This window comes from Mustela putorius, unplaced genomic scaffold (assembly GCF_011764305.1).
Source record: "Mustela putorius furo isolate JIRA1106 unplaced genomic scaffold, ASM1176430v1.1 tig00003853_pilon_pilon_pilon, whole genome shotgun sequence".
Lineage (NCBI taxonomy): Eukaryota > Metazoa > Chordata > Mammalia > Carnivora > Mustelidae > Mustela > Mustela putorius.
The window spans coordinates 20,856,692-20,883,256 of record NW_025422005.1 but is presented as its reverse complement, the minus strand read 5'-3'; the positions used below and the strand labels follow the sequence as shown (position 1 = coordinate 20,883,256).

Sequence of the window (26,565 nt, the reverse complement as noted above, 5' to 3'; positions counted from 1 at the left end):
AAAAAAAAATCTTAAAAAAAAAAATTTATTTTCTTGAAAAAGCCCTAATGTAACAGGATCCAATTAGCTACTGAACACTCCCCTGGTTACCAGGCCTATGCACCAAGGGCCTTCAGAATACCCTCTGTCCTAAAATCCAAGGAAAAGCTTATAACCAGTCTGTCGTATGGATTTGTAGTAAAGGGTAAGAAAAAAGATACAGGGCTGAAATAATTCTTCTGGTATTCATTCACTTGGGGCAAAAAGTCTTCTGTATCTTTACACGATTTTAAAATCTTCCCAGTCTGACAGAATCTGTTGGTGAAGCACAGCTTTCAGTCCGAACATTGTCCTCTGCGCGCTTGGGCAGTGACAGCTTACTTCTCGCTGCCTCCAGCTTTACTCCTCTCTTATCTGTCCTCAGAAGTGCTGTTTGTAACAGCACAGATTTAACCATGTTCTTTACAGCTCACCAAAAAATCCTTCAAACCCTGACCCCAGTCTCCTAGCAAGCCTCTTCTCTCTCTCATTCCTCTCCCAGACCTGCTCATCTTCAGTCCTAGGAGGAGTCTTCAGCCCCACTGCACCACTTGGAATTCCTAAGCTGTGACATGTTCTCCAGGGCCTACCTACCTATGCATCTGCTGTTCTAGCTGCCCGGAAAGTCCTCTCTCTCCCCACAATCCCTCATCTGGCTAACTCCTCTTCCTTCAAATTCCAGTTTATGTATCATTTCCTCTTTGAAGCCTTCTTTGGACATCTAATTTTTGGTATTTAAGACTGAGTTAGGTATCTCTCTTCTGTGCTCCAAAGTCACCTTGAATATACCTCTACATTTGGGGTACACATTACTTTTGCTTTAATTACCTATTTATTTACCTGTCTTTCCTACAGTCTTTGAAAGCAGAAACTGTCTTTATAGTCTCAAAAAGTAACATACTGCTCAGCATATAGTAGGCATTCAATAAATATTTGAAAACAATGGAGAAAGGCAAAGAGAAAATTGAATCTTGCACTATTTCAGCCTATAGGTACCCTTTCAGGTTATGGAACATTTATTTATTTATTTATTTTTTGCATTCTTTTTTTTAGCCTGTCTTTTTTTTTTTTTTTTTTTTTTTTTTTTTAAAGATTTTATTTATTTATTTGACAGAGAGAGAGATCACAAGTCGGTGGAGAGTCAGGCAGAGAGAGAAAGAGAGAAGCAGGCTCCCGCTGAGCAAAGAGCCCGATGCGGGGCTCGATCCCAGGACACTGAGATCATGACCTGAGCCGAAGGCAGCGGCTTAATCCACTGAGCCACCCAGGCGCCCCTAGCCTGTCTTTTTTCATCAGTGTAATAATTTTGAGATTCCTCCATGTTGTTGGGTATAATAATACTTAATTTACTTTCATTGATAGTACTCTATTCCGTGTGTACACCAAAATTTGTTTACTCATTCACCTCTTAATTTTGGTTATTTCAGGTTATGGAACATTTAAATTGGGGAAAGTGCCAGGTTTGTAGGTAATGAACTTACTACAATAAATTGCTTAACAATTTTCATGACAAAAAAGAAAAAGACATGGGACGCCTGGGTGGCTCAGTTGGTTAAGCAGCTGCCTTCGGCTCAGGTCATGATCCCAGTGTCCTGGGATCGAGTCCCACATCGGGCTCCTTGCTTGGCAGGGAGCCTGCTTCTCCCTCTGCCTCTGCCTGTCTCTCTGTCTGCCTATGCTCGCTCGCTCTCTCTCCCTCTATCCCTGACAAATAAATAAATAAAATCTTAAAAAAAAGAAAAAAAGAGAAAGACAGGCATAATTGAAATTATCTTGCAAGATCTGGGTTAAATGTTAGCACAAATTCACTGCCATATGCTTACAGCAACACAATCTTTTGATTATAGTTGTTTTAAGATTTATAAAAAACTGATTAACACCCTTCCCCTTGCTCCCCTCTCCTCTTCTAGTTTCTAAGAGAAACAGTTAAGTTACAAGGACTAAAACAGCACTAGGAGTTTTTAATCACTCAAAGCTGATTTCTTATCTCTGCTTTTTCTCCCCTTCATCAGTGTTTCCTAATCATTTCATTACATGGTAAAAGTTTCCATCAGAAAAATCAGAACATGAAGAAATAAAATAATACTAAATTATCTATTTTGTTACATATGAACATCTCTAACAAAAGATCTGATGAAGAAGAAAGCTAAACCTTAGAAAGAGTAAGTTCAATTTCCCATACATTCTTTCCTCTCATTGTCTATGAATAGTAATAGCTAACATTAACTGAGCATGTATTATAATGCCAGGGACTGTTTTTTTTTTTTTTTTAAGATTTATTTATTTCAGAGAGGGGGAGAGAGAGAGAGCACGCACCAGCAGGAGCAGAGAGAGGGGCACAAGGAGAGAGAGAATCTCAAGCTGACTCCACGCTCAGCATGGAGCCAGACCAGGGCTCTATCCCATGACCCTGAGATCATGACCTGAGCCGAAATCAAGAGGCTGACGCTTAAACAACTTAAGCCACACAGGCGCTCCTGTTCTAAGTGTTTTACATGTATTAATTAATCTCATTCTCACAACAAGCACATAAAAAGGATTCCATTTATTATTCCACTTAACAGATGAGGGAACTGAGCCACACAGGGGTTAAACTTGTCCAGTGAGTTCAGTGCTTGTAAATGGCAAAACTGGAGTTTGTATGTAAGTAATCTGGAGGTGAATCTCTACTTCTACTAATACATTGTAGAACTAAACATACATTGAATTCACACTATTTACTTATTTAATTTTTTAAGATTTTCTTTATTTATTTGACAGAGAGAGAGAGAGAGAGAGAGAGAGGAAGAGAGGGAACACAGCAGGGGGAGTGGAAGAGGGAGAAGCAGGCTTCCCGCCAAGCAGTGAGCCTGATGCGGGGCTTGAACCCAGAACCCCGGGATCATGACCTGAGCTGAAGGCAGATGCTTAACGACTGAGCCATCCAGGCGCTCTTACACAATTTATTTTTAACCTTAGAGAAAAACCCTAGGAGTCATTACTTTAACAAAAGTAAAATTTGGGAACAGAGCAGTTATTTAAACTGTCCAAAATGGCACTGTTAAACAAATACTTGTTCTCTTGGCTCATCCCTGACATTTCCAGTATGGCCACCAATAAGAATAATGCTTATCATAAAACCAATTTTTAGAGGAATTTCTTAGAAAATAAATGAAAGGTCTAAATTCAAGAAAAGTTGGCTATTTGGGACAAAGACATTTCTACCACTCCTCAAATTAAACCTACAACAAAAATACTCAAGCTCCAGTGTTTCATGAGAGACACAAATTACTGATGCACCTTTAACCCACTCTGGGGGTATTATTAGCAATATAAAACTATGTTTCATCACCAGGTACTGCCTCTCTATTTTTTTTTTAAAGATTTTATTTATTCATTTGAGAGAGAGACAGTGAGAGAGAGAGCATGAGCGAGGAGAAGGTCAGAGGAAGAAGCAGACTCCCCATGGAGCTGGGAGCCCGACGCGGGACTCGATCCCGGGACTCCGGGATCATGACCTGAGCCGAAGGCAGTCGTCCAACCAACTGAGCCACCCAGGAGTCCCTCTCTCTCTCTCTTTTTTTAAAGATTTTATTTATTTATTTGACAGAGAGAGATGACAAGCAGGCAGAGAAGCAGGCACAGAGAGTGGAGGAAGCAGGCTCCCTGCCAAGCAGAGAGCCCGATGCGGGGCTCGATCCCAGGACCCTGAGATCATGACCTGAGCCAAAGGCAGTGGCTTAACCCACTGAGCCACCCAGGCACCCCTCTATATCTTTTTTTAAAGACTTATTTGAGAGAGAGAGAGAGAGAGAGAAGAGAGAATGTGGGTGGAGGGAAAGGGGGAGAGAGGACCTCAAACCGACTCCCTGCTTAGCATGGAAACCAACTTGGGGCTGGACCTCAGGACACTGAGATCGTCCCCTGAGCTGAAATCAAGAGTCAGACGCTTAACTGACTATACTACACAGAAGTCTCTATTTGTATCTTTAAGGTAATTAGGAAGTCCCTAGTTTTTCCAATTTCCCCATGTTCTCCAAATTCTCTTGATACAAGACAAATACAACAAAAATTCTCCTTAAGGAAATCACCATGGTGGGGGAGGGGCAAGAAAAAAAGAGGAATCACCACCAAACTATTCAAAGATCACATATATAGAAAAGGAAATATATAGCTATACAAGCAAGTTTTGTTTTAATAACTTCCTTATACAAGTCATGCTGAATAAGATGACATAAAATTCCAGTAACACAACTCTGTGTATGTATAAAAACATTTCTTCATTCTGCCTCACATTGACAGTTCTTAACCTCCTCTTTGAGAGTTCAAACAGTATCTTACTCATTTTTTTTCTCCTCCATGGGAGCTAGGGCAGTGTAATTCATGAATTAATGAATTGGTCTGCCAGCCAGTCATCCAACCATCCAACCTTTTCATCTTTTGGTGAAGTGAGGGTATACAGTGAGTATGAAAATAAATGATCAAGCAAATCTAATTGAACTTCACTGTAACTGATGTTAAGCCACTGGCCTTGGATACATTATGAGATTAAAACCAGAACTAAACAAGCACATCCCTTTAGTACTGGCCAAGCTCCACCTAGCAAGAATGTCTTTTCTTGGGTGCCACTTCTTTCTTTTATTATTTCAGACATAACAAGGGCTCTTGCTATTCAAACCTTTTGATTATTGAGCTCTAAACTGAAAAAGGAAGAGACTGACCTCTGGGGCCTGGAGGTGGGAAGTGGACAAAAGAAAGCAGCCAAACTCACCTGTTTTATAGCATTTAAATTATTTGGGTAGATTAATGAGGAAAAACAAGATATAGAATCATCAAAGGGAATTTAAATATGAAATTTAAAAATATTTAAATAGTCAAGTCAAATGTAGTATTTAATCTTACAAAGTGGAAAAAATGGAAAGCAGTAGCTACAGACTACAATCTGATCTGATGTTCTGGCTACTAACAGAAAAACACTGGTTTGATAAGGAAAAAAAAACAAATCTTCAGTAAGGAACTGAAAGCCACCGGCACCGTTCCACAAACAATCCATTATACTGCTATCACCTTCTTGAAACGGAAGCCTCCATTTTGCGGGTGTGGGGTGTGTGTGTGCATGTGCGCGTGGCGGGGGGTATGTGGTGTGTGTGCGTGTGCGCGTGCACACGCATGCGCACATGCATGTGTTCTGGACTCCTCTGATGTTCAAAGAGCAGTCTTGTACATACTATGCTATTCTTCAGTCAAGTCAAAGGCCTACCATGAAAAGTCATTTATTTTATTTAAAAAAAAATTTAAACCTTATTTACTTATTAGAGAGAGAAACGAGAGAAAGAACACAAGCAGGCGGAGTGGGAGAAGGAGAAGCAGATTTGCTGCTGAGCAGGGAAGCCCGATGCGGGACTCGATCCCAGAATACTGGGATCCTAACCTGAACCAAAGGCAGACGCTTGGTGCCCCAAGAGAGGTCATTTTTAATATGACAGAACTCTGATCAAGCCCACGATGACAACCACTGAAGCTATTTTGAAATGAGAAATGTTTATATTAGTCTTATTATCAACTTTTAAATCCTTAAACTTAAGGATTTTTAAATTTAAAACAGAGAGGCAGCCAGAGAGAGAGAGAGGGAAGCAGGCTCCCTGCTGAGCAGAGAGCGGGACTCGATCCCAGGACCCTGAGATCATGACCTGAGCCGAAGGCAGCGGCCCAATGCACTGAGCCACCCAGGCGCCCCAAAACTTTAAAACTTTTTAATTTAATTTTAAATAAATTAAATCATACTTTAATCTGAAATTGAAAGAAAGTTGAGGAAATACATTTTTTAAAATTAAGGATATTTATTTATCACGTAATATTAATACGTAAAAGTTTCAAAAACCTTAAAGGCTTTTTTCATTTAATAAAAATAATACACTTTTATGGCGATTCACAGACCTGTACCCCTGGGGCTAATAATACATCATACGTTAATAAAAAAAATAATAATACACTTTTAAATGGGAATATGCCATAATCACTGTGCTGTGCACACTGCTCTTAATCAAGGTTATTTCTTTAAATAAACAGCAAAGAAAAGCTTAAAAAAGTAGAATAATAAAGGGCTATTATTTTAGATCTTAAAATATGACTATTAAAATAATAAACAAGGGCGTCTGGTTGGCTCAGCCGGTTCAATGTCCAGCTCTTGGTTTTGGCTCAGGTCATGATCTCAAGGTTGTGGGAGGGAGCCCTGCTTCAGGATGCCTGCTCAGCCAGGAGTCTGCTTGCCCCCTCCCTCTGCTCATTGCCCTACTCATGCACTCTCTCTGAAAAAAATAAATCTTAAAATAATAATAATAATAATAAAGTAGAACTGGTGGAAAACCTGACAGGTGGTTCAATAGAACAGAACAGACAGTCCAAAAATACACTTGAGATCTTACAGACCCTAGCTTGACTGATATGGCATCGTAAATCAGCAAAGAAGGACAGTTTGTTAACTACTTTATTTTTTTCTAAGTTATATTTTGTACACTGTGCCAAATATCACAAGCCAATATAAATTCACTTTAATTATTAGAACTGCATTAGATCCATACAGTAAATCTACTAATACATGGCACCAATAATTTTTTCCATTTTTTTTCTTTTTTTTAAGATTTATTTATTTATTTGAGAGAGAGAGAGAGAGTATATGGGCAGGGGGTGGAACAGGGAAAGAATCTCTAGCAGATACCCTTTAAGGGCAGAGCCAGATGCTGATCTTACCGCCCTGAGATCATGACCTGAGGCAAAATCAAGAGGCGGAGGCTTAACCAACTGAGCCACCTAGGCACCCCAATTTTTCCCATTTTTTGACACAATGCATCTGTTCACTCCTCTACAACAAATCATTCTTAGGTATCTCATAATTTGGGTTGTTACTGTAAACAACTTTTTTTTTTCTTTTTGTAAATGACTTTTAATTCCTGTGGTTTTTTGATATAATTTATTATACATACACTTAAAATGATTCACTTTTGAACAATTATTTTGCATTTAGTCAATTATTTTTTTTTAAGATTTTATTTATTTATTTGAGAAAGAGAGTGAGAAAGCATGAGATGGGTGTGGGTCAGAGGGAGAAGCAGGCTCCCCACTGAGCAGGGAGCCTGATGCAGGACTCCATCCTAGGACTCTCGGATCAGTGGCCTGGGCCTAACCAATTGAGCCACCCATGCGCCCCTTAGTCAGCTATTTTATTGAACTCTTTTTCAGCTGATTCTCTTAGGAGCATTCTTCTGAAGATAGAGTAATATTGGCCAACAAATATATAATTAACTCATTCATTATTGGAACTATACCTCTATAAATTAGTGTTTGTCTTACTATACTAAGAACTCCCTAAATCATGTTAAATAAGGGAACAGTAGGCTTGTTGAGCAGACTGTCCTCTTCTTACTCTAGTGGTCATTTCTTCAGTATTTCAGACAGTCATTCTTTATCATGTTTAAGGAGTACGTAAACATATCGTAAAAGGAAAAAAAGGAATGAAAAGGATATATACAACAATTATGCTATGTGTTATCATTGAGTAGTGGTGGTCAAAAGAAATTGTATCTAATTTCTACTAAATGTTTCTAAATGCTACCAACTTTTAAATCAATTTAGTAGCAATGCAGGTAGGTGCTTTTTGTTTTTTAAAAAAATCATTCCATTCTTAGTATAAAAAAGTTTTTTGCTGGAACAGTTGAATTTTATCAAAAGTTCTTGTCACCTCCAGAAATGAGCATATAATTTTCTTCCTGTTATTTGATTTACTGATATATTAATGTGTTATAATTTATAGATTTATATAGCTATATATTCTAGATATATATAGATATATTACATATCTATATATTATAGATTTATAGATTCTTTAATATCCTTGGGTCCTAAATTTGGTCATATTCCTTTAATATACTGAGATATTTGACATATCAAATGGGGAAAAAAAATTCTGAATAGGTATGTTAGAAATGTATAACTATACATGTGTGGCAGTTGGGTGGCACAGTCAACTGTTAACGCATCCAACTTTTGATTTTGGCTCAGGTGGTGATCTCAGGGTCGTGAGATCAAGCCTGGTGCCAAGCCCTGCATTGGACTCCACACTCAGTGCTGAGTCTGTTTAATATTCTCCCTTCCTCTGTCCCTCCCGCTTGTGCTTTCTCTCTCTCTCTCTCAAATAAATAAATAAATCTTTAAAAAATGTATGATTATACAGGTAATTGTTCTGGAAAAGATCATGGAAGCAGATATATGAGAATGGTATCAATGGTAATCAGTTATCACTGGGCATAAGAGTTTCTTTTTTTTTTTTTTTTAAGATTTTATTTATTTGACAGAGAGAGACCACAAGTAGTCAGAGAGGCAGGCAGAGAGAGAGGAGGAAGCTGGCTCCCTGCTGAGCAGAGAGGCCGATGCGGGACTCGATCCCAGGACCCTGAGATCATGACCTGAGCCGAAGGCAGCGGCGTAACCCACCGAGCCACCCAGGCGCCCAAGAGTTTCTTCTTCATACCACTTTATATTTTCTAATTTTCCTGGAAGAAATATGTATTATTATTGTAATCAGAAAAAAACACAACAATGTTTATTAGATTTAATCTGCAAGTACTTTATATAGCTTTTCCAGAACTGTATTCCTTGAGATAGAACAAATGTCACTTTTGTTTTTATTTTTTTCAAGATTTTATTTATTTATTTGAGAGAGAGAAAGAGAGAAAGCACATAGGTGGGTGGAGGGGGAGAAGCAGAGGAGCGGGAGAAGCAGATTCCCCGCTGAGCAGGGAGCCTGAAGTGGCACTCCATCCCAGGCCCCTGAGATCATGACGTGAGCTGAAGGCAGACACTTAACTGACTGAGCCCCCAGGTGCCCCTGTCACTTTTATTTTTGTGCTACCTTTGTCAGCTTACAGTTATCAAGATCTTGTGAGATTTAGAAAATAAATGGGCATATTTTCTTTTTTTTTCTCTCCTACAGTTGATAAAGCATTCTTTTTTTTTTGATATATCATTCTAATTATTTGCTTCCTCACACTATCAATGAAATTATCATTAAACCCACTGAGCTTAGATACATTTTAACATTTCTTCCATGATGATTAGTCCCTACGGGATCTTTACTTCTTAAGCCACTTTGGTAAGTTATATTTTCCTAGAAAATTGCTTATTTTTTTTTCTTTTTCTTCTTCTTTTTTTAATCAGGGAGAGAGAGAGTGAGCACAAGCAGGGGAAGTGGCAGACAGAGGAGAAGCAGGCTCCCCGCTGAGCAAGGAGGGAGCCCACTGCAGCTCTAGATCCCAGGACCTTATGATCATGACCTGAGCCAAAGGCAGACATTTAATTGGCTGAGCCACACAGGCATCCTGAAGACTGCCCATTTCATCTGGAATTCAACAGAAGTGCCAAAGTAACTTAGCAGAGGACAGAGAGTATTTTCAACACTGCACCATATCCAAGAATTAACTCAAAGAGTATCATTGACCTAAATGAAAAACCTATAAGACATTTTATTTTTTAAATTTTTATTTTTTTAAAAGATTTTATTTATTTGTCAGAGAGAGAGAGAGAGAGAGCGAGCAAGCACAGGCAGACAGAATGGCAGGCAGAGGCAGAGGGAGAAGCAGGATCCCTGCCGAGCAAGGAGCCCGATGCGGGACTCGATCCCAGGATGCTGGGATCATGACCTGAGCTGAAGGCAGCTGCTTAACCAACTGAGCCACCCAGGTGTCCCCTTATAAGACATTTTAAAGAAAAAATAGAGAAATATCTCTGTGATACTGGGTTAAGCAAAGACTTCTTAGAAGACAAAGAGCCCTGGGCCACCTGGGTGGCTCAATCCACTATGCATCTGCTTTTGGCTCAGATCATGATCCTATGGTCCTGGAATCGAGTCCTGCATCAGGCTCCTTGCTCAAGCAGGAAGCGTGCTTCTCCCTCTGTCTGCTGCGCTCTCTCTCTCTCTCTCTGATAAATAAATAAAATCTTAAAAAAAAAAAAAAAACACACCAAGACCACAAACCATAAAATAAAAAACTGGATGGGGTGCCTGGGTGGCTCAGTGGGTTAAGCCTTTGCCTTCAGCTTGGGTCGTGATCCCAGGGTCCTGGGATTGAGCCCTGCATCGGACTCTCTGCTCAGCAGGGAGCCTGCGTCCTCCTCTCTGCCTGTCTCTCTGCCTACTTGTGATCTCTGTCAAATAAATAAATGAAATCTTAAAAACAAAACAAAACAAACCTGGATTTTATCAAATTAAACACACAAGTCAGTCAGCATCATTAGTCATGGGGGAACTGCATATTAAAGTCACAGTTAGATACAACTACACACCAATTAGAATGACCAAAATCCAAGACATTGATAATATCAAATGATGGTGAGGATGTGGAGCAATAGGAAGGCTCATTCACTGCTAGTGGGAATGCAAAATGGGAAAGTCTCTTTGGAATACAATCTGGAAGTTTCTTACAAAACTAAATATACTCATACCAATATGTTCCAACAACTGCACTCCTTGGTATTCACCCAAATAACTGGAAACTTTTAAGGGTGCCTGGGTGGCTCAGTTAACTCTCTACCTTTGGTTCAGGTCATGATCCCAGTCTTGGGATTGAGCCACATGTTGAGCTCCCTGTTGTGTGGGGAGCCTGTTTCTCCCTGTCCCACTGTCCCGTCCCCTACTTGTGTTCTCTCTCACTTGCTCTGCTCGCTCTTTCTCAAATAAAAAGATAAATTGAAAATTATGTGCTCACAGAAACCTGCATACACATTTACAGCGGCTTTATTCATAACTGCCATAACTTGGAAGCAACCAAGATGCCCTTCAGTAGGTGAATGAATGAACTGTGGTACATCGAAACAATGGAATAGTATTCAGCGACAAAAAGAAAGGTCGCATCAGGCTCTGAAAAGACATGGAGGAACCTTAAATACCTATCACTAAGTGAAAGAAGTCATTTTCAAAGGCTATGTAGGATTCCAACTATATGACATTTTGGAAAAAGTATGAAAGGAATGAATTACTAATACATGCAGCTACATGTATGAATCTCAACAGCATCATGCTAAGTGGAAAAAACCAGAAAAGCCTATGTGTTGTACAATTTTGTCTATATAACATAATAGAAAAAGGGCAGAATTCAGGTTCAAGTTGTTGCCAGGGGCTGGGGGTGGAGGGAAGACGGTGAGATTATTTAAAAAGTAAGGAGGGTAGTTATTGGGTGAAGGAAATACCCTATTATCCTGATTGTAGTATGGGTTACACAATCTTACATGTTTGTAAAAAAAACAGGAATATATACCTATAAAGGGTATATATAAATTGTATATAAATTTTTGTATATAAATTATTATTGTATATAAATTATCTCAATGAACAACAAATAGGTTTAAAAAAAAAATCCTATGGAGTATCTTGTAACTGGTTAACCCAGATTGAAAGCTCCCTAGGAACCGGGATCAGGGGTACCTGACTGGCTCAGTCAGTAGGACATGTGACTCTGGATCTCAAGGTCTTGAGTTTGAGCCCCCAATTGAGTGGGGAGATTAGAGATTACTTAAAAGGAGGGGGGTCACCTGGGTGGCTCAGTTGATTAAGCATCGGACTGTGGATCAGGTCATGATCTCAGAGTCAGGTTCCACACTCAGCAAGGTATCTGCTTGTCCCTCTGCTACTGCCCCTGCTCAGTGCTCTCCTGCTCTGCACTCCCCCCAAATAAATAAGTAAAATCATTAAAAAAAAAAAAGACATTAGCACTAAAGACATTATAGCTATTACATATTTACTATGTATTTGGCACCATGTTACAAATATTACAAGCATTAGTTCATTTAAAGATTTATTTATTTATTTATTTGACAGACAGAGATCACAAGGAGGCAGAGAGGCAGGCGGGGGTGAGGGGAAGCAGTGTCCCCGCTGAGCAGGGAGACTGGTGTGGGGCTTGATCTCAGGCCCTGAGATGATGACCTGAACCAAAGGCAGAGGCTTAACCCACTGAGCCACCCAGGCACACCACATTCATTCGTTTAATTCTTACAGCAACCTTGTGGGAAAGGCAAAATCCATTTCCTTACTTTTCAGATAAATTGAAGCTTGATAACTAACTGTAATGCCTAAAAGGACATAGCCAAGAAATGGCAGAACTGGGATCTGAAATCAGGTTTGTCTGACTCTGGAGCCTGAGGGCTTAACTGTTAGGACATGCTGCCTTGCTTTTGCTGGGTGTTTACTGACCTATACTGTTTACTGAACACCGGATGAGTGTTCAGTGAGTGGATGAGGAACAAGTCAATTGTGTCCGAGTTTGATAGAGTAGGTTGAATCTAGTTCCTAAGAAGAATAAAATGGGGACACCTTGGTGGCTCAGTCAGCCAAGCCGCTGCCTTTGGTTTGGGTCATGATCCCAGGTTCCTGGGATCGAGTACTGCCTGGGGCTCCTTGCTCGGCAGGGAGCCTGCTTCTCTCTCTTCCTCTGCCTGCTACTCTGCTTGTGCGTGCTCTCTCTCTCTCTGACAAATAAATAAATAAATAAAATCTTAAAAAAAAAAAAAAAAAAGGAATAAAATGTTTTATATTTTAAACGGCCACATTTATTAACCAGAGAGGTAACACGGTAACATGGTTATTTGAGGTACAGCCACTAAGCTGTGCATATAAAATGACCAGTATTGAATTCCCTTTAACAAAACCTTTATTGTCTTTTACCTCCTTTAAAAAATTAATTTTACACATTTAATTTTAATTTTTTTAAAGATTTTATTTATTTGACAGAGGGAGACACAGCGAGAGAGGGAACACAAGCACGGGAGGGAGTCAATCCCAGTACCCAGGATCATGACCCAAGCCGAAGGCAGCTGCTTAACGACTGAGCCACCCAAGTGCCCCTATACATTTTATTTTTAACACTGAGAAATATAAAAAAGAAACAATAATTTCCTTAATACTACAACCCAGATAAAATCCCTGCTTATGTTTTGAAAGATAAAGGTAACACACATATATAGTTAGCGGATGCAAACCATACAGGCAGATACAAAATGCTAAGTGAAGCCATCCATCTCTCCTATTACTTCCTTTTAATTTTAATTTTAATAATCACTGCCTATGCAGTGTCCATGACACATTGATAAAAGCTCAGTATGCAAAAGTAAATGCAGACGGAAACCAGTCTACACATTTAGTCAACTTATTATATTTGCTATGATGTTCTAGGTGCAAAGAAGCAGTCAGAAATGATGAAAAGTAGTAAGAGGATATGGAGATGGTCCAGGATGACAGTATTATTACTTTTCAGGCTGTATTACCACTACGGTTCATCTTTTTCTACTGACAGAAAAAAAAAATTACATGGTATCTTGTGCTATTAAAGTTGATAGAAGCTGGGGTTCTGCACATTCTATTTCCCTTAAGACTGGTGATTCTACTTTTTTTTTATTTAATTTTTTAAAAAAGATTTTATTTATTTATTTGACTGAGACAGAGCATGAGCACAAGCAGGGGGAGCAGCAGGCAAAGGGAGAGAAGTAGGCTCCCCGCTAAGCACGGAACCTGATGCAGGACTCGATCCCAGGACCCTGGAATCATGACCTGAGCTGAAGGTAGATGCTTAACCTGAGCCACGCAGGAACCCCTCTGCTTTTTTTTTTTTTTTTTTTAAGATTTTATTTATTTATTTGTCAAAGAGAGAGCAAGAGCGAACACAGGCAGACAGAGTGGAAGGCAGAGTCAGAGGGAGAAGCAGGCTCCCTGCGGAGCAAGGAGCCTGATGTGGGACTCGATCCTAGGATGCTGGGATCATGACCTGAGCTGAAGGCAGCCGCTCAACCAACTGAGCCACCCAGGCGTCCCTGCTTTTTTTTTTTTTTTTAATAAAAATTTTATTTGTTTATTTGAGAGGGAGAGGAAGTAGAGAAGTAGAGAGGCAGACTTCACACTGAGCACAGAGCCTGATTTGGGTCTTGATCTCAAAACCATGAGATCATGACCCTAGCTAAAACCAGGAGACAGTTGTTTGACCAACTGAGCCACCCCCATACCCTTGGTAATTCTACTTTATTAAGAATATTTAAAACCATGGTAAGAAATACATACAAATATGTATTGTGTGCTTATTCTTGGGCAGTGGGATTTAACAGTAGGAAGATCTTGCCCTCCATAAGTTTATAGTCCTAACAGGAAAGGAAGATAATATAAGTTTATAATAATGCTTTTTAAAAAAATTTCTATTTAAAACCACAGGAAAAAAATAGAACTACTATAATTTTTGGCACAGTTTAATTCCAGAGGAATTTATCTCTTACTCCCTAAGGATCTCAAAACTAATTAAGTTCATATTTTGGTCTTCATTCTTAAAGCAGAGGGAGTGAAGACTGTGTTATTAAAACATTTAGAACTTCAAGTGGTAACAACATTTTGTGATTAGCATCACAAAATGTTTTCCTATGAACTTTTTTTTTTAAAGATTTTTTTTTTTAAAAGAAATCTCTACACCCAATGTGGGGCTCAAACTCACAAGCCCAAAACCAAGAGTCACATACTCTACTGACCCAGCCAGCCAGGCATCCTGTTTTCCCATGAACTTTGAAGTTAAGTGTATTAGCTTTGAGCATGGCTCCTGAACAACTGTCCTTGAAAAGCTAGGAAAAACCCCATTATAACACAATAATGATTTATGAATTCAGATACAGAACAGGAAGAAAATAATTTTTATTTGTTTAGATACAGCTTCTGTTTACCACTTCAACACAACTCTTCTCATATTCCTACATGATACGAATTTTAATCCGAAAGAGATATTACCTTATAAATCTGTTCCTAAAATACCATGCATATGAATAAAAGCCTTTGTAACTAGCTTCAAATTCAGACTTCATATTAATAATCTATCTCATTAAATACTTATTTCATTAAGGGACACCTGGGTGGCTCAGCAGGTTAAGCCTCAGCCTTTGGCTCAAGTCACGATCCCAGTGTCCTGGGATCAAGTCCCACATTGGGCTCCTTGCTCCGCGGAAAGCCTGCTTTTCCCTCCGGCTGCCACTCTCCCTGCTTGTGCACTCTCTCTGACAAGTAAGCAAGTAAGTAAGTAAGTAAATATATATATGATTATAATAATTATTTCATCAAGCACATTAAAAAAATATTTTCCAACAAATTGTGTTCACTTCTATGGAAGGGAGGGTGTATAGAAACTTAATAAAGTTGTCAGAAGATTTTGGGAAGGCAATTTAGTATATAGATTCTCTCCTACTCCAAATAAACCTTTTGGAGCTTCATATGACAGGGTTCCAGTCCCTTTTCTTCTGGCATGCTTTGGGGAAAGTGGCTGTTCACCCATAAACAGATGATAAGGGAGGAAGAAAGCAAGCAGAAGTAGTAATGAGCCATTTTTAAAAGCCGAGAGGTATGAAACATCACAGTAGCATGAACTAAACACACATCTTCCATCTTCTTTTGCTTCCTTCTAGCACTTAACATACAGTGCGGTCATTACTCCCCCCCACTACCCCCGCTATAAATTATTAATACAGATTAATAATACTTTCATTGAATTCTGCCAGGTACCTATGGAACTGGATGAAAGGGAGGGAAATAAAATAAAGAGAATCAGGGTAAAAACCGTTTCATTCCTTCATCAACCTTCTCCACTCCATGACTTAGAATGTCTGTCCCACACTAACAGTGGCAGAATTCAAGAGGTCTGTTTCTTGGAAGGAATAAAACAATTGGTTTCTGGACTGGTGACACAGAAGACAGTCGAGGGTGGGAATACAGCACTGAAAACTGAGGGGCATTAGGCAACCACGTGCACAATGGAGTTGAATGGAGCATCTCCCCGCTCCCCCCGCCAAGTCCTCTTCTCTCCTTACCATCTAGACATCTAGTCAGTGATGGGAAAATCTGCTCCTACTGACTTGGGGCTTTTTCTTCAACAAGATGGACAAGAAGCTCACCCTACAGAAAGGCCCAGAGGTAATCAGTCTATGCGTTCAAAGCTTCTAATTTAAAGCTTCCCACTCTTAATCATGAGCAGACAGCTAATTATTATGAGACATCAGAGGAAAACCCTAACATAAAACAGATCAAAACAAACACAGAAAAGCAACTTTAGGGGAAAAGGGACTGTGCAAGGCAAAGACAGGTTGCTGAAACAATAAAAGGATACTATGAAAGAAACATTCCCCGAATAAAACCTCCCAGAAATTCAGAATTTAAGAGTAGAAAAGAAAATTTCAAGTGAGGATAAAGGCAAAGAATTCCTCCAGGAGGCAGAGCTAAAGGAGAAAGAGGTGAGAACCAGGAAATTTCTTGGAGGCCCAGCACTGAGAAGCACCTGGCCATCAATAAGATGACACAGGACTGAACCATGTCCCCAGATTAGTAGTGCTATCCAGGATGACACCTGTGCACCACACCCAGAGAGACATCTGTCCAGATTGGAACAGTGACCCAAGAGACACACTGAAGGCTGCCATCACTACGATCTTTGCTGCCATTTATCCTCTTTTTGAATATAAGAATGTAGTGCCCAGGTAAGCACGGTCCTCGGCTTTTCTTGACTGAAGTGTTGATAAATTTCTTCTCAAAACACTCAGCAGTTTAACGAGCTCCTGAAAGCTATAGGTGGATCACGGTCAATCTGGGAGAAATCACAGAACTCAGAACTGCTCACTTCCTCTGACCATACTTCTGCTACCTGTCCAAGACTGGGTGCACACTGGAGCCCTGCCCAGTACAATTTCCAGGATAAGTCCTGACTCTGCCCAGAGTTGCTTTTCTTCCATGGAACAGACTCCTTAAACTTCAGGAAACTGAAGCAAGGATGGTCACCTGATGCCTGGGGATCCCTGAGATCATTCCAGGAGTCTAAGAGGTACAGCTATATACTTACTTAATAAAACTAAATGACTATTAGCCTTTTCAGTGTTGACACTGTACCAACGGTGCAAAAGCAATAGTGAGCAAAACTGCTGGTACCTTAATGTAAGTCAAGGCAGCAGCACAAACTGTAACAGGACTCACGGTCCTCACCATGACATTACTGCAGTTAAAGACAATGCCAGTTTTGATTTAAGAATGTCCTGGACAAAGCTGTAAAAATTACCAGTTTTAATAAATCTCTATGCTTCAGTACATGTCCTTTTATTTTTCTGTGTAAGGAAGTGGTAAGTATGCACATAACTTATACTGAAGTCTAACAGTTACCTTCAATAAAAGTACTTGGGTGGTTGAGTTGCAAGCTCAACTAGCCAGCTTTTTTCATGAAATACCATTTTTACTTGAATAACAAACTATGTTATTCCAGCTTAGATATTTGACAGATATTTTCTCAAAACTGAATAAAAGTGTATCTATCACTATGAAGAAAATGGACAGTACTTGCTGCCAGTGACATAAGTCAGGCTTCCAAAAGAAAATTGTAATTTTGGAAGACATATTCACCAGAGTGAATCTGACAGCTTCTCAATATTTAAGACTTCCAATGGGGACCAGTGGCAGTATTAACAAAGGTGATATTAAAATATTATATAATGAAATGTGTAAGTATCTGTCCATATAGGAAAGGTCCCAGAGGCCTTTGGTCTGTCCCTCTGGAACTTGATGGGTCAATATCTCCCACTTTTATTTTCAGAATACAACAAATAATCCTTTTTCAAACCATTCATATAACTGTCAGCTAATCTAATTATAACAAAATTCTCACCCTATCTTAAAGGGACTCCATCTTCTTAGAAACAAACTTATTATTATTTTTTTAAAGATTTTATTTATTTATTTGACAGAGAGAGATCACAAGTAGGCAGAGAGGCAGGCAGGGAGAGAGAGAGAGAGGAGGAAGCAGGCTCCCTGCTGAGCAGAGAGCCCGATGTGGGGCTCCTGAGATCATGACCGGAGCCGAAGGCAGTGGCTTAACCCACTGAGCCACCCAGGCGCCCAAGAAACAAACTTATTTTGCATTCAGAATTCTACTCTTTGTCAAATGGTATCGAATGGACCATAAACTAGCAAATATTATTTTTTTTCAAGATTTTTTATTTATTTGTTTGACAGAGAGATAGAGAGCACAAGTGGCAGAACAGCAGGCAGAGGGAGAGGGAGAAGCAGGCTCCTGGACTAGCCTGGAGCCTGATATGGGGCTCAATTGCAGGACCCTGGGATCATGACCTCAGCCGAAGGCAGCCACTTAACCGACTGAGCCACCCAGGTACTCCGCAAATATTATTATGTTTTATAAGCAGCTTAGAAAATTCCATTTTTCTCTAGAATCCACATTATGAGTATAAATGTTAATCAAGTTACAGATTCCAAAATTTAAAGTGTAAGAGGAAAAGTCTCACTAGCACAGAACACAACCTTTTCCTCATACTGGTGATCAAAAGCACATTTCCATTTATGTTTCTTTTTTTTAATATTTTATTTATTTATTTGACAGAGATCACAAGTAGGCAGAGAGGCAGGCAGAGAGAGAGAGAGGAGGTGAAGGAAGCAGGCTCCCCGCTGAGCAGAGAGCCATGCAGGGCTGGATCCCAGGACTCTGGGATCATGACCTGAGCTGAAGGCAGAGGCTTTAACCCACTGAGCCACCCAAGTGTCCCTCCATTTATGTTTCAATTGACTACCGACAAACCATAACTTCTATAGCAACTCTCCTTTGGTATTCTCTAGTAAATTAATTAATTTAATGATAAATTTAATTAATTAGATTCAATTAAATTTAGGTTATGCCTAAGGTGAGGTAAGGAGGTCAGAGAGAAAAAACAAGTTTCCAGTAAACACCTTTGGAGTAGTCAAATGTTACTCTAGAGTTTGTCATATGTACATGTTCTTTAGGATTTGTCACCAGGCAACCAAAATCAACACGGCTTACTAAGGCTTACTAAACTGTTCGTAAGTAATCCCCTCCAGAATTAACGTGGTAATAAAACTTATGACAAAAGTAGTGACTGCCCTCTAGTGTTCATACTGAGGATTATGCTGATGAACTTGTAAGCTGACACGGTTGGGGGGCGTGGCAGAAACCCACCATAACAATTTAGGGTCATTAAAAGCAGAAGATAAATTTGGACCTTGCCAAGTTTTCAGCCATGTTCCCAAAGCGAGATAACAGATATTAACCTGAGTATCTAATTACTTGTACCAGTAGCCAATGTGTCGAACTTCAGTCCTCTAGGGTAACTGGGCATGAGCAGAATGTAACATTGGTAACATTTTTACTGTACTTCAAGTTATACTACCATAAAACGAGATCCAGACTTCTTTACATTTGGCAAAGAATCACAAAATGCTTGAATCAAAATCTTACTCCAGCATGCTGAGTCCCTTTCATGGCTGATGCATATTTTAAATGCCTATTTTAAATTTTAAGTACTTCCTAACTAGTCTTTCTAATCTGCAATATGATTTTTTCGGAAAACACCCCACAAATATCATCTAGTAAGAAAAATGCAGGTAATACTCACCAAATGGATCTTCCATGCCACTATTAACTAGTTTTGGGAGGTGGGGTATAGTTTCTAAAAAGAGAAAAAGGTAAATTATATACTTAAAACACAAAATCCATCACTTTTTTTTTTAAATCAGTAACACTGATTATAATTTAAAACCAAAACATTACAGAAATGTATAACTTATTAAGTGAGAACACTACCAGCTGGGATACAGATGTATAGTACAAATATATCATAAAACATTTAAGGCTAATTTTCATTTTAAAATATATTATTCTTGGTTTACTCAAATAAGTTTCTTTTCCAATCCCCATCTTGAATTTGTTAGAGTGCAAAGAAATAAGAAAATTTTTTTTCAAAGATTTTATTTATTTATTTGACAGAGATCACAAGTAGGCAGAGAGGCAGGCAGAGAGAGAGAGAGGAGGAAGCAGGGTCCCCGCTGAGCAGAGAGCCCGACGCTGGACTTGATCCCAGGACCCTGAGATCATGACCCGAGCGGCTTAACCCACTGAGCCACCCAGGCGCCCGAAACAAAATTTTTATGTAAAAACAAACAACATGCCCCCCAACAAAACTCACATAAACACCTGAGAAAGGATATCAGTGATACCTTAGAAGGAACTGGCTTTGCCTAAGAATGTAGAAGTTATCTTATATAAAGTAAATTGTCAGTTTAGAATGCAAGTAGGAAAATAAAACAAAAAAATGTTTCCGGGCTCTTAAATTAGACAGGATCAGTCTGCCCAATCTTGCTTCATAATTCTCTTCGGTTTGGATCCCAAGGGCATTCCCTAATAAACAGTCTGAATCGCTAAACTGTAATTCAGAGTCCCTTTTCAGAGAACAAAACCTACCAATAGTTGGTGCCAGGCGTGATCTGAAAAAAATCGGGAGTATAAAGGGGTTTTAGAGTTGAATTGTTCACAGACTAGATGACAATGAGGATCCCTCATCACTGATGAGAGCCGTAACACAGATAACCCTGGTAGAAGGTGCCCGCCCAACTCTTAAACTTTCACCAGTGGTGAACAGTGGTGGTCTACGTGTGGACGGAACGCTCTAGCTGTATCAGGCACTTGAAGAATACTGCGCATGTGAGCCTTCCTGCTGGTCGTTTCTTCAGTTCCTGAATGTATCACTGAAACAGACATACTTGGAATTAGGGCAATCCCTATTTTGAGTTGTTGGGCTGTGGTGTAAGAGTTACCACGCTGGGAAAGGCTAGGTAGAAGAAACTAAGCCTGCCCTAGCCCACCTGCCAAGATAATAAATAACAAAACAAGACAATGTTGTAACCCACAGTCAAGGGAGGGGGGCTGGCAGAAATTAGTGCAATACCCTGGTGGGTGCAGAATTCACAGTGTGGTCCCTGAAGAAATCAAGCAAATCCTGGAGGCAGGTGGCAGATGGCCACAAACTGAATCTAATATTAGTTTCAACTAGAGCTGCCACACCAGAGGTATGTTCGCTAGAGCAGGTTAATAGGCCCAGGAGCACCGTTTGCAGTCAATGACTGCAGGAATAAACTTTTTTTTAAATTTCTTTAAGTAAACAGGATCAGAAACAATTCACATTCACATAGATTACAGCACACACTTATATACAGGATTATGTTAATTCTGCAACCTTCTTACATAATATAGTCCAAAGAGGCATGGGTCATCTGGAGTTTCTGCAGGACATCACAGTGACTCAAGATATATATATATATATATATATATATATATTTAAAGATTCATTATTTATTTGTGAGGGGGGAGGGGCAAAGGGAGACCGAGAGACTCCCACCTGAGTGTGGAGCCTGACACAGGGCTCAGTCCCACCACCCTGAGATCATGACCTGAGCCAAAACCAAGTGTTGGAAACCTAACCAACTGAGCCACTCAGTGACCTACTATATTAGTAACATCTTGCTAACTGGGCCAGAGGACCAAGGAGTGGAAAGCACACTGAAGGCCTTGTCAAAAGACATTTACTCCACAGAGAGACCAATGTCTCAAAGATTCAGGAACCCATTACATCAGTAAAATTTTTATGGTCCCAGTAGTGAGGGCTTGATAAGACATGCCATTCAAGTAAAGGCAACCAAGTAAATACCTGCACCTTGCATCTCCCACAATTAAGAGGGAGCCATTCCACCTGAGAATCTGAGAATACTGCTATGGCTTCTAAACCAGGAGACATAAAAAGGTGCATATCAAGAGTAGCTCAAAACAGGAAAGGAATCTGCAGGCCTGGATGGTGATAAACAACCTGGCAGATCCTATGGTACTGTGGCAAGCCCCAGTGGGAGAATCACTATATGACCCCCTGGGGTTCTGGAGCAAGGCCATGCCTTTTGTAGTGGAAAATCAAATGTCATCTGCACAATGACTCCTGGCATGATACTGCATCCTAAGAGATATGGAGCATGTGACCACCAAGACACCAAGTGCCCATTTATCTAGAATCACCCATTTTGACCTAAGTTCTGTGAAACACACCAAGTTATAAGGTTGGGTGGACCCAGTAACAATCCAACGTAAGATCAAAGCGATACAACCAAGATCAAGCACAAATAGGACCAGAAGTCACAAGCTTGAGCAGAGAGCCTACCCCATCATATCACCCACCACTGTCATACAAGCGCCCCTCCCTCAGCATATACCTTTTTGGCCATATGGGGGGGCTCTATCATCAGCTGACAGAGACAAAACCCTTATAGTTCTCACAGACATCTGTATGTGGTACAAGTGAAAACTGGACAGGTGCTACATAAAGCTTCCCTCAGGGGGTGGCTCCGAAAACAGTGGTAAAGGAAAACCTTCCCAATGGGCAGAGCTTTAGGCAGTACACTTGACTGTCTACTATGTATAGACAAAGACATGGTAGGCAAATGTTGCAACATGCTGGTCAGGGGGCTTAAAAGTAGAAAGACTGGAATAGTGCGACAAGGAAGTCTTAGGGTAGAGGCACGCAGGAGGGCTACGGAGTGGATACAACCAAGTTAAGGTCTAGTCCTGACATTCATCAGAGAACACCTACCATGAAAGAGGCACTAAACAACCAAGTAGACAATGATTCAACCAGTTTCTGTCAGCCATCTTTTTTCATGGCCTCCCCAGTGCACATGAAATGGGCACATGAAAAAATGTGGTCACGATAGCAGAGATATATACCATGCATGGACAACTGCATGAATTCCCACTTACAGGGATGCTCCAGTTACTGATGCAGCCAAAAGTCCAAATGGCCAGCAACAGAGGCAAACACTAAGCTCCAATATGGCACCATCTTTAAGGAAACCACTTGATGGCAAGCTGACTTGACTATACTGGCCCCTCCCACCTTGAAAAGGCAAACAATTTATTCTGAAAGGAATAAGGACATAGTCTGGGGGTAGGTTTGTCCTTCCTGCCCTCTGGAACATCACCACACGAGAGTTCACGAAAGGTTTAATCTACCAGTAAGCATCATCCCACACAATATCACTTCCTCACAGTAAGTGCAAGATAGGTTCCAGGAACACGGGATCTACTGGTGGTATCATATATAGCATCATCTAGGAGTTCCTAACCTAAAAGAGCATTGAAATGGCCTGATGAAGGCACAGCTGGACAGAATGCCAACCTCCTGGATGCAATACATACCCCAAATCAAAGACCTTCATATGCTAAGAAAATTACAAGAATATAGGAAAATTACAAGAATATAGGAAAATGGGGGGGGGTACAAACACAATATACCCTGTTTATCATCAAATCCCAAAGACCCACCTGGGGAATTTGTGTGTATTACCCCTGCAATTCTGGGTTCTGCAAAGATTTATGTCACCAAAAGAGAACACTTTCGTAAGAGACAAAAGAATCCCGAGGGGGTGGGGAAAGAATCCCTAGAGTCTATAAGCTATGGCTGTCACCTGGGCATTTTCGAGTTCTTGTATCTAGGGATCAAAGGGCAAAGGAGGAATTACCATCTTGGCAGGGGTAACTGATCCTTATTACCAGAAAGAAGTAGGGCTGCTGTTCCACAATGGGACAGTGACAATATATCTGGAACCCAGATGATCCACTTGGGTGCCCATTAGTATTCCCTTTCCCACCTCTCAGAGTACCATAAGCAGACAAATTGGATACTCTGGCCTGAGAAAAGCATGGTAACTAGTGGTTCAGATCCCTCAGGAATGAGGGTTTGGGTCATACCACTAAGTAAGCTGTCAAGACTGGAAGAGATGGGGGAGTGCCTGGTTGGGTCAGTTGGTTAAGTGGCTGATTTTTGTTTTAAAAGGTAATTATTTAATATATTTATTTATTTGAGAGAGGGAGAGAGAGATAGTGAGTGCAAGCATGCACAGGGGAGGTGTACAGGGAGGGGGAGAGAGAATTCTTAAACACACTCCCCAAAGAGTGCAAAGCACAACACGGGGCTCGATCCCAGGACCCTGAGATCATGACCGGAGCCAAAATCAAGAGTTGGCCATCCAACCCACTGAGCCATCCAGGCACTGCAAGCATCTGACTCTTGATCTCAGCTCACATCTTGATCTCAGGGTTGTGGGTTCAAGCCCCACACCGGGCTCCACGCTGGGTCCCATACTTAAAAAAAAAATTGAAATTAAAAACAGAATTATCACAGGACCCAGCAATTCCACTTCTGGATATATACCCCAAAGAACTGAAAGTAGGAACTCAAATACATATTTGTACAGTCATGTTCATAGTAGCATTACTGACAATAAAAAACAACCCAAATATCCATCAACAGGTGAATGGATACATAAAATGTGGAATATATTATTCAGCCTTATTAAGGAATGAAATTCTGACTTATGTTACAATACAGATGAATTCTGAGACATTATGCTAAATGAAATAAGCTAAACACAAAGGGAAAACATTATGGGATTCTACTTCACCTAGAAGAGTCAAATTCAGAGACAGAAAGTCAGATGGTGGGGCACCTGGGTGGCTCAGTGGGTTAGGCCTCTGCCTTTGGCTCAGGTTGTGGTCTCACGGTCCTGGGATCGAGCCCTACATTGGGCTCTCTGCTCAGCGGGGAGCCTGCTTCCCCCCCCCCCTTCTGCCTGCTGCTCTGCCTACTTGTGATCTCTCTGTCAAATAAATAAAAAAATGAAATCTTTAAAAAAAAAAAAGTCAGATGGTGTTTTCAGGAGCCGAGGGAGGAGAGAATGAAGAATTATCATCACTAATGGGTACAGAGTTTTAGTTTAGGAAAATGAAAAAGTCTAAAGATAGATAGTGGTGATGGTTGTAGAACAATGTGAATATACTTAATGTCACCAACTATATCCTTTAGAAATGTTAAAATGGTAAACTTCAGGGGCACCTGGTGGCTCAGTTGGTTGTGTCTGCCTTTGGCCCAGGTCGGGATCTCAGGGTCCTGGGATCGAGCCCTGCATGGGGTTCCCTGCTCAGTGGGAAGCCTGCTTCTTCCTTTCCCTCTGCCCCTCCCCCTGCTTGTATGCTCTCTGTCACATAAATGAATAATCTTTTAAAAAAACTGTTAACTTGATATTGTGCATATTTTATTGCAACTAAAAAAAAAAGAAAGAAAGAAAACCAGCTCAATCTTGGTAAGACCAGAGAGTATTATGGCATTTTAACTACCCTGACTCCCACTTCCCTCTCCCCAGCTTTCGGTTAGCCTTGAAAACCAAGACCCTCACAACCACAGTAGTTATAAAAACCAGCAGCCTAGCAGCTACTGGAAAGGAGAGAACAAATGTGGAGATCTCTAAAAGCCCCATCCCCAGAGAGCTGTTAGTATGTGATCTGACTGATAGCACCAAGAAACTCCATTCTCCTTATCTTTATTGGACCTGATTCAGAGCTTTTTCTGTGTGAAGAGCCCTATCCTTTGGAGATTTTTCAAAAAACAGTCAGTTGTAGTGTTTAACATCCCCAAAGCCTAAGGCAGTGATACCAGCTGGAGGCTAACAGGACACTGAAAAAAAAACCATAAATGTCCAGGATTGAGAGGTCTATATGGGCTTCAGGAAAGCTCTGACGTATTCTTTTTTTTTTTTTTTTTTAAGATATTATTTATTTATTTGACAGACAGAGATCACAAGTAGGCAGAGAGGCAGGCAGAGAGAGAATGGAGGAAGCAGGCTCCCTGTTAAGAGAGCCCGATGTGGGGGGCTCGATCCCAGGACCCTGGGATCATGACTGAAGGCAGAGGCTTTAACCCACTGAGCCACCCAGGTGCCCAGCTCTGACATATTCTTAGGCATCTAGAAGGGCTTGCAGGCTCTGGACATACCCAGGAAAGGCCTGAGAGGGCCCTGATCTCTTACCCTCTGGCTGACCTTGAAATTCTGTGCAAGCAGGAAGTAATGGCTAAGGCAAAGTTGTATACTGCCTGCTGGGAACATTGAAAGTATATGCCAATGTACAGACAGAACCCCCTTGGCAAAGGCTGGATAATTTACTGGTCCAAGACATTTAAGAAAATCTCTGTCTAACCATTAGCTAACCACTAAACCAACCAAGCAGAGACTTCATTGGCCATAAAACAAAGAATACAGGCTCTACAGATATTTCATCCAGGAAAGTCACTAAATAAAAAAGAAATGTGCAGGAGGGAAGGGAGAATCTGATTTGCAGATTGCCACATTATTTTAAATGCTCAGTATTTAGAAAAAGTTATGATACACAAATAAAGAGGAAAGTATGGTCTATATACAGGGAAAAAAAGCAGTCAACAAAACCATACCTGAGGAGGTCTAGATGTTGGGCTTACTGGACAAAGACTTTAAAGATTTTATTTACTTATTTGACAGATAGAGAGAGCATACGCAGGCAGAGGTAGGGGGAGAAGGAGAAGCAGGCTCTCTGCTGAGCAGGGAGCCTGATATAGGGCTCCATCTCAGGACGCTGGTATGATGACCTGAGCCACAGGCAGCGGCTTATCCGACTGAGCCACCCAGGTTCCCCTAGACAAAGACTTTAAATAAACTCTTCTAAATACTTCAAATAACTAAAGAAAACCATGTCTGAAGCATTAAGATTAAGAAAAATGCCTCGTCAAATACAGAGTAGCAATAGCAATAGCAACAGAAATTGTATAAAAAAAAAGAAAGACTGGGGTACCTGGGTGGCTCAGTCA

The 26,565-nt window shown here is 40.4% G+C and overlaps 2 protein-coding genes across 4 annotated transcripts in view; one reads left to right on the top strand and one right to left on the bottom strand.

Annotated features, from left to right (window-relative positions):
- Window positions 1–26,565, top strand: part of LOC123387312 (translation initiation factor IF-2-like) — a 55,971-nt gene that overhangs the window by 12,642 nt on the left and 16,764 nt on the right. The gene's annotated exons all lie outside the window — the stretch shown is intronic.
- Window positions 1–26,565, bottom strand: part of PHACTR4 (phosphatase and actin regulator 4) — a 108,033-nt gene that overhangs the window by 64,818 nt on the left and 16,650 nt on the right. For all 3 annotated transcript variants that reach the window (XM_004741022.3, XM_004741023.3, XM_013046977.2), the window contains one exon: window positions 19,468–19,521. In XM_004741022.3, coding sequence (XP_004741079.1) covers window positions 19,468–19,483 — 16 coding nt within the window. In that variant the 5' untranslated portion in view covers window positions 19,484–19,521. Of the gene's footprint in view, window positions 1–19,467; window positions 19,522–26,565 lie in introns of those variants that run through there.